General features: G+C 35.6%; 2 protein-coding genes across 6 annotated transcripts in view; one reads left to right on the top strand and one right to left on the bottom strand.

The window, feature by feature from the left end:
• TOGARAM1 (TOG array regulator of axonemal microtubules 1) overlaps positions 1–13,059 on the top strand; it is a 114,161-nt gene that overhangs the window by 42,427 nt on the left and 58,675 nt on the right. For all 5 annotated transcript variants that reach the window (XM_050795809.1, XM_050795808.1, XM_050795807.1 and 2 more), the window contains 3 exons: positions 295–554; positions 3,202–3,434; positions 6,580–6,680. In XM_050795809.1, the coding sequence (XP_050651766.1) occupies positions 295–554; positions 3,202–3,434; positions 6,580–6,680 (594 nt within the window). The remainder of the gene's footprint in view (positions 1–294; positions 555–3,201; positions 3,435–6,579; positions 6,681–13,059) is intronic.
• Positions 1–13,059, bottom strand: part of KLHL28 (kelch like family member 28) — a 119,714-nt gene that overhangs the window by 81,873 nt on the left and 24,782 nt on the right. The gene's annotated exons all lie outside the window — the stretch shown is intronic.

Raw genomic sequence — 13,059 nt, 5'->3', positions numbered from 1 at the left:
TACAAGTCCAGTGTTCAATTTATCGCATATTCAGTCAATTTTATTACTTTCTTTTAGTGCTATACTTTGATTCTCTTCTATTAATTCCTTTCTGTATTTGTTTATTGTACAAGATCAAATATTATATCAGAAGCTGAGGCTTTATGCAGCCTGTTCTCCCCAGTGGCCAGCTATAATGTGCTTTATTTTATTTTATTTTAAAACATTGTATTTTAAACATTTGTGACTGTAACTCCTTCTTCTCTAACATTAAAAAAAGAAAAAGAAAAAGTAAAATATCTGTTTTTCATGCAGGAGAAAATTCTCAAGAAAAACCTCCAGTTCAGCTTACACCTGCCTTGGTGAGATCGCCATCTTCCCGACGAGGCCTAAATGGAACAAAGCCTGTTCCTCCCATACCAAGGGGAATAAGCCTTTTGCCTGATAAAGCTGATTTAACCACAGTGGGACACAAAAAGAAAGAGCCTGATGATATTTGGAAGTGTGAAAAAGATAGTCTTCCAGTTGATCTTTCAGAATTAAATTTCAAGGATAAAGATTTGGATCAAGAAGAGGTTAGAACCAAATATTTTTAATGACTTAAAAATATTTGCAATTTTCTATGTTATAGTTGCTATTTAAGGAAAAATCAAGTTCTTTTTATCCTGTAATATTTTATTTCTAAAATATGTTATTTCTAAAAATATGTTCATTATAGAAAATGTGGAAAATACCATGAATTATTAGAAAGGGAATTTATCACGCCAGTTCCCACTACCCAGAATAATTTACTGTTAACTCTACTGTATTTTCTTCAAGTAGTTTTTCTATGCATACATTATTCCTTTCTAAATTGAAAGTATGAATAATAATATAGCAATACACTCATGCACTGACCCCTTCCAGTGAAAAATTTGTCATATTTGTTTCCTTTATTAAGGAAATGAAACATAGCATAGTTCTCTCCCCAGTTCAACATCTCTTCCTTCTTCACCAGAAGCAATTACTATTATCATTTATTTATGTTTTATGTATTTTTGTACTTTTTATATTAATATTATTTTGTGTATTAATTTACTTATGGTGTATTTATACCATTGATTTTAGCTTATGATCAGTCTTTTGCAGTTGCAAACAGTGAACTGCAATGAACATATTTGAACCTGTCCTTTGTGCATATGTGCAAGCTTATCTTTATGAAATTGAGATCATATTGTACACTCATCTTTGAATCCTAGATCACTTTTTGCTGTAAAAATGTGTTACCAATATGATAACTGTACATAATAACTATGTCAGAGAAGGAATGTGGTTGCTGTATTACTTTGGTTTCAGAGTACTATTTCCATAAATGCCTCCTTTTTATCATTTCAGTTTGCCTCAGGTCAGGTTAAAAAAAAGTTTTATATTAAATATATAAATGCAAATAATGATGATATTTTACGGTCTTGTTTTAGTCTGTTTTTAAGGTATAAGCATCAATCATGTAATGATAATTTGCTCAATAAAATAGTTAATATTACTGTATATTCATTTTTAAAGTATGTCTTTATGTTAAACACATGTAAAACTAACCTATAAAGTACCAAAGTTGGTTGTTAATGATTTAATCACTCCAACTTCTAACTGCTTGTGAAATCTTTCCTTTTTTTTTCCCCAACACATTTGTATTTTAGCAGTGCTAGGAAGGGAATTCATTTGAAGGGAAGACACATAAAGAAAAGACATTTTCCTATATAACTTATAAATGTCACCTGATCATACATAATTTTGCTTTGTTTTTATAATAACTTAAAAATAGTTCTTTTTTTAGTGGGTAATTGAAAGGTGAGTTTCTTTTATGTAATTATTAGTAAATACAGGAGGATACCATTGCTTTTAGATATTCAGCTTTTCACGCTTTTAATAGAGAAGTGGCCCTACTACGAATCAACTAGTATAGTTGTTGAAAATTACTTATTCTCCCTTATAGTTGCTAATATGACACTTCTTATTTATTATTTTGAATGAGTCACTGTTTATATTCTTTGGTGTGAGTTGACTTTTAGCAAAGGCATAAGTGCTTAATGTGTTTAATAATGTATCAAACACTTTCATTTTCATTAATTCATTTAATCTTTACAGTAACTCCTTGAGTTAATAAGCAAGTCAACATCTGTTTTGTTTTTTGTTTGTGTGTGTGTTTGTTTTTACAGAAGGGGCTCAGTGATGTTATCTGTCTTGCTCAGGGTCAGAAAGTAAGTGGCAGGACTAGGATTCAAGCCTTGTTCACCTACCATTATGTTCATTATGTTTTTCACTGTACTACACTGCCCTAAATCCATTAAAGGGGCTTTTTATTGAATTTGCCTTCCAACTATGAAGACTTAAGATATTTATGGATGTTTGCATTAATTGAAAACAGATACTTTCATTAAATGAGTAATCTTATGAATCAAATGTAAACAAAGCAGTTTATGTATATTTCTGTGTTCCTTAATTTGTTCAAAGTTTTATTGCTAGCCTCACTATATTTTGCCATAACAATTTCTACTCTGGATTTCTTTCTTTCTTTTTTTTTTATTTAAAAGATAGAGTCTCGCTCTGTTGCCCAGGCTGGAGTGCAGTGGTGCAATCTCGGCTCATTGCAACCTCTGACTCCCGGGTTCAAGCGATTCTCGTGCCTCAGCCTCACAAATAGCTGAGACTGCAAGTGCCCACCCCCACGCCCAGCTGCATTTCTAAAAATATTTGGCTTCAGAAGTTACGTACAATGATCTGTAATTTTAATACTTGCAAGTTTGATGTAAATGTCAAATTTTTGAAAATTGATTTTCATTAATCACCTCCCAGAGCTAGCTTCTAAGCCACATCAGCACACCAGATGTACCTCTGTGACATCAACTCTGATATCTACCATCTGATTCAATGATTCATTTATTAAATAATTGAATTAATGCAATATATTTAGTCATTATGCCCAGTGCTGAAGATACCATGATGAACAATAGCTGAGATTCTTCCTCTCAAGGAGCTTCCAACCTAGTAGGTTTTTTATAAATACCCAAGTGATAAAATCTGTGTATTTATACTATATACATATATATAAACATTCATTTTTTTTTAGTACGGGATTGGGAAGTGGTTAGCTAGGTATAGCCAATGGAGTATAACATTTAAGGATAACTTGTACCAATATAAGGAATTTATGTTATAAAGTTTATTGTTTTCATTTTTTCTTAGATGCATAGCTCTCTTAGGTCCCTTCGTAATAGTGCAGCTAAGAAAAGAGCAAAACTAAGTGGCAGTACTTCAGATCTTGAAAGCCCTGATTCTGCAATGAAGCTCGACTTGACGATGGACTCCCCGTCTCGGTCTTCCTCACCAAACATCAGTTCTTACAGTGAAAGTGGAGTCTACAGCCAAGAATCATTGACTTCTTCTCTGTCTACAACTCCCCAGGGGAAGAGAATAATGTATTTTATTTTTTGACATGATAAATGAATGCTCCTCTGTAATTAGTGATTTAGAGCCCTAATATCATATTTGTAAAAACTTAAAACCATTTATGTTTTAGTTTTTAAATGTTAAAATATATTTAAAAGACATTGGAAATGTTTACAGATATTACCTTGTTTGGCTTTGGTTTCTGGTGTGAGTGGAAAGAGAACACAACCCCAACTGTAAACCAGAACACCTAAATTAGTATAAACCCTGTTCCTAAAGCCCTAGTTGTTCTCTCTAAGATTTATCCTAACGTTTTTTGTCCTTTAGCTCTTTTCTGGATTATTGACTCTTTTGCCAATTGATCTATAGCTAATATTAATTACTGCTTTCATTTTAAGCTCAGTACCAGTTTCCTCTAATTTATGAATAAGTTTCACCCAGCTATTATTTTCTTATGTCTTATTTCCATTATCTTGTAGAAGCTCAGGATTTCATTTCATACCATAGCTCTCATAGCCTTGTTAGGAGTCTCCCTACAGCAATAGTGCTGGACTTAAAGTTCTGGCCACCCCCTGTCAATCGAAAATTGTTTTTCAGCATAGCAGTTGGACTAACTTTTTCAGATTACTTCTATTACCTCTAAGTCTTAAACCTTAACCTCACTTAACTGATAAGTGATCTCAAACTGCTTTCTGGGCATCTCTGTGACTCTACTGTAGAATTTTGGGAATCCCTTCCTCTTTTATTTTGGACAAAAACTTGGTAATAGAATTGATAGGGCACAGAGTAAATGTATATTTAACTTTTTAAGTAACTGCTAAACAGTTTTCCAAAATGATTGTGTAACTTTATACTCCTACCAGCTACGTGTGAGAGTTATACTTGTTTTACATTCTTGCTAACATTTGGTGTTGTCAGTCTTAAATTTTTTTCCTTTGTTTTCATCCTGAACCAGAAGTAAATATTTAAAATTAAAATTAATTTCACTTTAGTGAATTGGAATTTCTTTTCTTTTTTTTTTTTTTTTTTTTTTGAGACGGAGTCTAGCTCTGTCGCCCAGGCTGGAGTGCAGTAGCCGGATCTCAGCTCACTGCAAGCTCCGCTTCTCGGGTTCACGCCATTCTCCTGCCTTAGCCTCCCGAGTAGCTGGGACTACAGGCGCCCGCCACCTCGCCCAGCTAGTTTTTTTGTATTTTTTAGTAGAGACGGGGTTTCACCGTGTTAGCCAGGATGATCTCGATCTCCTGACCTCGTGATCCGCCCGTCTCGGCCTCTCAAAGTGCTGGGATTACAGGCTTGAGCCACCGCGCCCGGCCGTGAATTGGAATTTCTAAGAAATATAGGTAAATAGAGATTGCATAATCAAAGGAGAGGTAGTGTTCTAAATAGATCATAATGTTTTATTCCAGCAGTTCATAGAATTAAACTGAATTCTTGTGTTCCATTCTTAGAAGTTTGTCTCAGCCCATTATTTTTTCCTATACATTTTTAACTTAAATAGCAGCTTGTTTTGTACTTGGAGATTTTATCTTCCAACAGTTCCTTTGTTGTAATTACCTAGGTAGAATAATACATATATTGACAAAATGAATTTGGAATAACAGCATGGTCTGGTGTTTATATTAAGTTATAAAACAAAATATATTTTTAGCTTTTAGAGCTAAAGTCCTTTTATGATCTTCCATGAAGATGAAAATTTATGTTATATAATCCTACAGTTGCAAGGTTGTGTAAATTGAAACCTACTTAAGAAGAAAAGTTCATTTTATATGATTTGAATATATGAGGTCCTATATTTTCTCACTGAGTTATCTTCTTCAGATACTGAATTCTGTGAGAAGGTAGTTCAGCACACCCTCATTTATGGACTGAATTGCCTTTAACAAATTTAAGATTTCCACATTTAAGATTAGTGGCTTTAGAACAATTATACTTATCCAGCTTGCATCCTGCCTTAAGATTGATGGCCAAAGAAAGCCACTACTACCTGATTTACACAGTTTGTCCTTAGGTGGGTTGGGGAGGAAAAATTGTTGAAAACCACTTTCCTAGAGACTGAAATTTCTTCTTTCATCCAAGTCAACTACACTTAATATAAATGTAGATTTATAGTAATCTATTCTAGAGAAATTGCTCTTTCAAAATATTTAACAACGATTTTTCACTAGGTCCACTCACAAATATATTTCTGTTTACTAAGAATTGTACTTCTTTGTAAAATCTCTTCTTTTTAATATTCATTACTAACTTATTGACATTATAACACTTACTGATTTAAAACAGTTCCCTTAAACTCAGATTTAACAGTCTTCAGTTGGCTTTCTTAATGAAACAAGGCCTATAGGTCTTTATAATGTCAGGAAAGTACAGCAAAGAATAGTTTAAGAAGAAAGTGGCATTTGCCAAACTCACTCGTTGCTGATCTCTTATTTATAATACAGCCAAGTCTCTATTAATTTATGTTATCCTATATGAGGATAGATAGTAGTTATTAGATAATTAAGAATGATTTGATTTGTTATTTTTATTTATTTATTTATTTTTGAGACAGGGTCTCACTGTGTCACCTAGGCTGGAGGGTAGTAGGTCAGTCTCAGCTCACTGCAACCGCTGCCTCCTGGGCTCAGGTGATCCTCGGCCTCTGTAATAGCTGGGACTACAGGTGTGCACCACCATGCCTGGTTAATTTGTTAGTTTTTTTGTAGAGATGGAATTTTGCCATGGTGCCCAGGCTGGCCTCAAACTTCCTGGGCTCAAGTGATCTTCCTGCCTTGGCCTCCCAAAATGCTAGGATTACAGGCATGAGCCACCACACTTGGCCTTGATTTGGTTTTAGAATGGATTCTTGGATCAGTTTTTTTTTTTTTTTTCCTTAGGGATTATACAGTATAAGTCAGAGAGTCATTTTCTGTGGCAATCCTCTCATGAGTAATTAAGAATTGACCATATGTTAAAAAGGTTGGCAGTCCAAAAGATGAATTAAGAATAATATATATATACATGTATGTGTGTGTATATATATACTGTTAGCCATATTTTTTCAAGTGTCATACTTATTGCTCCATTATTATCTAAAAGTTCTGTGAGTTAATAAGGAGAATAGAGAATATGTGATGTGAGTGTTGAACAGCACTAAATCTTAATGTTTATTGAAATTACTTTGTTTCATTGTAGGTCAGACATATTTCCAACATTTGGGTCAAAACCTTTTCCAACAAGACTTTCTTCTGCCAAGAAAAAAATTTCTCATATTGCTGAACAAAGCCCCAGTGCAGGTATTCTATGTCTGTTTATAAACATAATTTATAAAAAGTATGATTTTCAAATGATGTAAAAAATGATAGCAAGTGCATTTCAGATTTCATGTTGTTGTGGATACCAGTTAAGACTAATCATTTTTTTTTTACTCCTTAAAAGGTCCTTTTGACAAGAATATGATATTGTTTTGGAAGAAAAAAATATTTATTTACCTGAATCACTGATCTCTTTTAAAGCTCATTGGCATACCTATGGCTGGCTCCTACCCCCAGATTTTTTATGTAGTTGGTGTGCAGTGTTACTTAGTTGGTGTTGGCTGTCAGAGTTTTGAAAACTCCTCAGATGATTCTAATGTGCAGCATAGTTTGGGAACCACTGGACATCCCAAAAGACAATTTTCTTTAAAAACAATATTTAACTATTAGCAGTAGTTAAATTCATGTGTATCTTGTGTTAAGAATTTTTGTGAAGTAAGCCTGTAAGTCTCTAGTTTTATAACATCACTTCTCAGAAAATAGATTTAGTAATTAGTCAATTAGAAAAAGATTTGCACTATGATCTATTTAGGGTGAGAACTGCATGTGATTCTTAGGATTAGTGAAACCACATTGAATTGTGAATAAATTGTAACAAATTGGGATATGATGTTAAGTTTCACGTGATCTAATGTAAAAGTCCTAACAACTTTAAGGCTGCTTTACATTATAATTACCTTCCTAAAAAACTGTATATGTATTTGATTATTTGCTAAGATTTTAAATTTCTTGCTCTTAAATGTGTCTTAATCTCATCCCCTCTCTTTAATCCCCACTACCATGGCTTTAGTACACACTTTTCCTTATTTATTACCTACTTATCCTCCTAAGTTTTCTCCCAGCTTCGATTTCACTCACTTTGACACTGTTCCCCACAGTGCAAATCTGACTATATTGGCCAGCCTGAATTCATTCTGGTCATCCTTTCATGATCTGGTCCCTGCCTACCTCTCCAGCCTCATTTTTCACTGCCCTCTTTGTATCTTGTATTTTCCCTGTTTGTATCCAGCTGAATCAGACTACCATCAGTACAATTTCCTGTCTCTTTGCAATTGCACATACTGTTTTTTCTGGATGAAATCTAGATTCCATACCATACCCTATTTAGCTGTGAAAACAGCTCAGTTTCTCTGGGAAACTTTCCCTAATTCACAAACAAAATTATTACCTCTTTTGTTATACCATTACGTCTTGCACTGACACCCTTTTTAATGATACTACCATTGCTTTACTTTTCTTCAACTCTCAGATTCTTGATCCCCGAAGATTATTTCCCACTGATTACCTACCAAGGCTTATCATAATTGGGAATGTGTGACTTAACCAGGTGTGTTTCGTATACTGGCTTGCATAAAACTAGCGTTAACAAAGAGATAGCTGCACTTCTACGCATGCAAAGACAGTATATACGTGCTTTGGAGTCCAAAAGATGAGCTGACACCCTAGTTTGATGTTTAATAATAGTATTCATACCTTACACAAGTTACTTAACTGCTTTGGAACTTCGTTCCCTCATCTAACAACATAAACCTTGAGAAGGGTAGTGAAAATCTAAGTTCGTGACATATATAAAGCAGCTAGTGCATAGTAGGCACTCAATATGTATTTGTCCTCTAAGGGGAGAGAGTGACCCAAAGAAATACGTAAACTTATCCTTAATCCTTTTTCAGGCTGAACTTCCTAATCTATAATTTTTCAAGTATTTCTATAAAATCGAGGAGATATCTGATTTTTAGGTCATATCTACTTTGTAAAAATGGAACCCACTTTTGGAAGAATATCTTTGGAAATGGAAAATAATAGATTTTTAAAACCTGGATTTGAGTTTCCTTGTGACCCTAGTCGTGTGACCTTGGGAGTCATTTAAGTTTTAGCAGTGTGATTGATCTCGTAATAGTATAATACATACTTATATATGCAATATTTAGTGTTTTACAAAGTTGCCTAATCTTTTTTTTTTTGAGTTGGAGTCTCCCTCTGTCACAGAGGCTAGAGTACAGTGGCGTAATCTCGGCTCATTGCAAGCTCTGCCTCCCGGATTCACGCCATTCTCCTTCCTCAGCCTGCCAAGTAGCTGGGACTACAGGTGCCTACCACCACGCCTGGCTAATTTTTTGTATTTTTCGTAGAGACAGGGTTTCACCGTGTTAGCCAGAATGGTCGTGATCCGCTGGGCTCAGCCTCCCAAGAAAGTTTCCTAATTTTAGGAATCACCCTTGAGTGCATGTAACATCTGTTGATTCTGGGGCGTCATCTTATGCCTCATGAATTCATCTTTCTGGTTAGAAATCTGTGTTTTTAACAAGTAAATTAGGTATTTCTAGGATCAAGTTATAGAAATACTACTGTTATTGAATTCACTATATTAAATTTAACCTTTTCTCAAAATAAGTTGCTAATGTTTTGGATTTTATATATTTGGGTTTGCTTTGCTTTCAGTAAATAAGTGATTCCCACAAATTTATTGTGGTTTAATTGGTAAAACATAAAAATGATAATGCTCAGAATAAAGACTGTTGGACAATAAACACAAAAATAACAATTATTTTAAAATTCCACCTGTAGTCTGCCACTACCTATTAAAGCACATTGTGGTAAATTTTCTGAATGATGTTATAATAAACTTCTTCTAGTGTATTAAATTAGTTTTGCCTATTAATAGAAAACATTTCCACCCAAAGCCAGTATGTTTATGGGTCTTTTTTTATGAATTAACTGTCAAGACTAAGAATTTATAAAGATATGTGTGTTACTTCCACAAATTCTCTATGATTTAATATCGGATATTCTTGAAACTTTTCTCTATGAACTTACTTAGTGCCCTTTATTCTACAGTCCTTTCTAGCCCCGTTTCCCTAGCTACCTCCTCTTCCCACCTTCCTGTTTTTATTAAAATACAACATTATTTTTTAAAAGTATATTTCACTGGGCACAGTGGCTCACACCTCTAATCCCAGCACTTTGGGAGGCTGAGGCACATCAATCACTTGAGCCCAAGAGTTTGGGACCAGCCTGGGCAACATAGCAAAACCCCATCTCTATCAAGAAAATTAAAAAATAGCTGGGAATGGTGGTGTGCGCCTGTAGTCCCAGCTATTCAGGAGGCTGAGGCAGGAGAATTGCTTGAGCCCAGGAGGTTGAGGCTGCAGAGAGCCAAGACAGCGCCACTGTACTCCAGCCTGGATGACAGAGCAAGAGCCTGTCTCAAAAAAAAAAAAAAAAAAAAAGAAATTATATATATATATATACACACACACACACACACATATACACACATCATTATTTCTTAATGGTTTACATTGGAGCTACATATAAAAATGGACAATGACTCAAATATATAATGCCTAGGATTTTGCATTTAGTATATGTTTTATGGTTGTAATCACTGCAGAGTATTCATAAAGAGTGATTAGTTTAAACATTCAAATGTAAATTAAAATTTTTGTTATTCAGTAGAAGGAGGCCTACATTAAGGTTTTGCTTTTTTTTTTTTTTTTTTTTAAATTACAGATATAATAACATTTGGGTACTTAAAATGTGTTAGGCACTGTGCTGAACCCTTTACATGTATTTTCTTCATTTCATCCTAACAACAGTTGTAGAACAGGTACTGTTGTCTCTGTTTCACAAGTAAGGTTAAGTGACTTGTCCAGGTCTTCTCAGCAGTTTGAGTCGCAGTGCTATAATTTAAAGCCAGGAAACATGATTCCAGATACTGAGCTCTGTATCCCTATGTAGTTTACTGTCTCATCAGTGAAGCCAGTATAGAAGGTTAAATTTCATGGTGACTTACCTTTTAAGATTGAATATCTCTAAATCAGAATCTTCCCTAAGCATACCAATAAAGAAAAATTACTGAGTCTTCTCAGTTTTCAGATTTTTCATTTTTCATGGGAATAGGAGAAAAGAGAGAAATGGGGAAATAGGTAGCTCTTAGGTCACATTTTTTTAATTCTGGATTAAAAAAAATTTGGTTTTAGTGTAAAGTTAAAGGTGTCCATTAAAAAAAAAATACTTGTCAGGCCACGCACAGTGGCTCACACCTATAATTCTAGGACTTTAGTAGGCTGAGATGGGCCGATCACTTGAGCTCAGGAGTTCAAGACCAGTCTGAGCAACATGGCAAGACCGTATGTCTACAAAAAATACAAAAATAAGTTGGAGGTGGTGGCATGCACCTTTGGTCCCAGCTACTAGGGAGGCAGAGGTAGGAGGATTGCTTGAGCCTGGGAGGCAGAGGTTACAATGATCTGGGATTTTGCCACTGCACTCTAGCCCAGGGAGACCTTGTCTTAAAAGAAAAAAGAAGCCGGGTGCTGTGGCTTACGCCTATAATCCTGGCACTTTGGGAGGCCAAGGCGGATGGATCACAAGGTCAGGAGTTCGAGACCAACCTGACCAACATGGTGAAACATCGTGCTGGGATTACAGGCGTGAGCCACTGCACCCGGCCTATACCAGTGAATTTTTTAATTTTAATTTTTGATGGAGGCAGGGGCTTGCTTTGTTGTCCAGTCTGGCCTTGAACTCCTGGGCTCAAAGAATTCTTCTGCCTTGGCCTCCTAAAGTGCTGGGATTACAGATGTGATTCACCATACCTGGCCTAATTATAATTTTAGAGCCTATTTTATGAAATGTTGTAGTATAGTGTATAATAAATGTTCTTAGCTGCTAAGAACAAGGACAGGGAAAAGTATTATATCATTTAAAATAGGATAAAACTTCAAAAAGTACTATAATGTTATAGTTCCTAATATTATGTTACTTATCTTTTTAAAAGGTTAGAAGTTGAGATAGGTTTAGGGGGGAGATATGTACCTATGTGTAATATTACTGGAATCATTCAAATATTTTAAAGGGTTTACAACATCCAGTGTAAGCATAATTGGTCAACACATGAACTATAGGTTTGGGTGGTGATTCTGAAGACGATAGGTCACTTGATATTTCATCTAGTGCATTAGAAATACAAAATAAACAATACCCAAGACATTGTAAGCATACAAAAGGTTAGTAAATTTCATGACAAGTTAATTTTTAAGATTGAATATCTAGGCCGGGCACAGTGGCTCAAGCCTGTAATCCCAGCACTTTGGGAGGCCGAGACGGGTGAATCACGAGGTCAGGAGATCGAGACCATCCTGGCTAACACGGTGAAACCCCATCTCTACTAAAAAAAATACAAAAAACTAGCTGGGCGAGGTGCTGGGCGCCTGTAGTCCCAGCTACTCGGGAGGCTGAGGCAGGAGAATGGCATAAACCCGGGAGGAGGAGCTTGCAGTGAGCTGAGATCCGGCTACTGCACTCCAGCCTGGGCGACAGAACCAGACTCCGTCTCAAAAAAAAAAAAAAAAAAAAAAAAAAAAGATTGAATATCTAAATCAGAATCCTCCCTAAGCATACCAATAAAGAAGAATTAATGAGAATTCTCAGTTTTGAGGTTTTTCGTCTTACTCTGCTGCTGAACTGTTGTTGCTCAAATAATTTTGCCAAACAGGAGAACTCAAGGCTTCGTATATGATTTTTGGGCTTCCCTGAAAAGCCACTGCAAGGAAGCAGTTGCTCATGAGGTTAACACTAGGGAATTTCTGCTGACTTCTGCCCCCAGGAAATGCACCAGATATATGCACACAAAACACACACACACACATAGACGTTTTTAGAAGACATTTTGCCACTAAAATGGAATGCAAGATCATGTGGATTAATGACTCCCAGATGCCCAGTTACGTTGTAACCCTGGAGTAAAGTTGGGGCAACAGGAATATAATTTTCCTGTGGTAGAGCCTGGGAAAGCTTTGCTGTTATCATTAACCATTGTTGGCCAGGTGCGGTGGCTCACGCCTGTGATCCCAGCACTTTGGGAGGCTGAGGTGGGTGGATCACCTGAGGTCAGGAGTTCAAGACCAGCCTGCCCAACATGGCGAATCCCCATTTCTACTAAAAATACAAAAACTTAGTTGGGCATGATGGCGGGCACCTGTAATCCCAGCTACTTGGGAAGCTGAGGCAGGAGAATTGCTTGAACCTGGGAGGTGGAAGTTGCAGTGAGCCAATATCATGCCACTGCACTCCAGGCTGGGTGACAAGAGTGAAACTCCGTCTCAAAAAAAAAAAAGGAAAAAAAACACCATTGTTAAGAATGTTTTAAAACTTAGTAGCAAGTAGTACCTCTGTGACTACTCTGTCCATTACTTAAGATATCCTATTACAGCTGCATTTAAAAAATGTCCCTTACAATAAAAAAAGTGGTTTTGAAGGATATAAATATTTAAATAAATATTAGGTTGGTGCAAAAGTAATGGTGGCTTCTGCCATTTTTAATTGCATACTCCTTTTGCACCAACCTAATAATTAGTAG

Source organism: Macaca thibetana, chromosome 7 (assembly GCF_024542745.1).
Source record: "Macaca thibetana thibetana isolate TM-01 chromosome 7, ASM2454274v1, whole genome shotgun sequence".
Lineage (NCBI taxonomy): Eukaryota > Metazoa > Chordata > Mammalia > Primates > Cercopithecidae > Macaca > Macaca thibetana.
The sequence above is the reverse complement of the archived record's forward strand: the minus strand, read 5'-3'. Positions and strand labels throughout refer to the sequence as shown.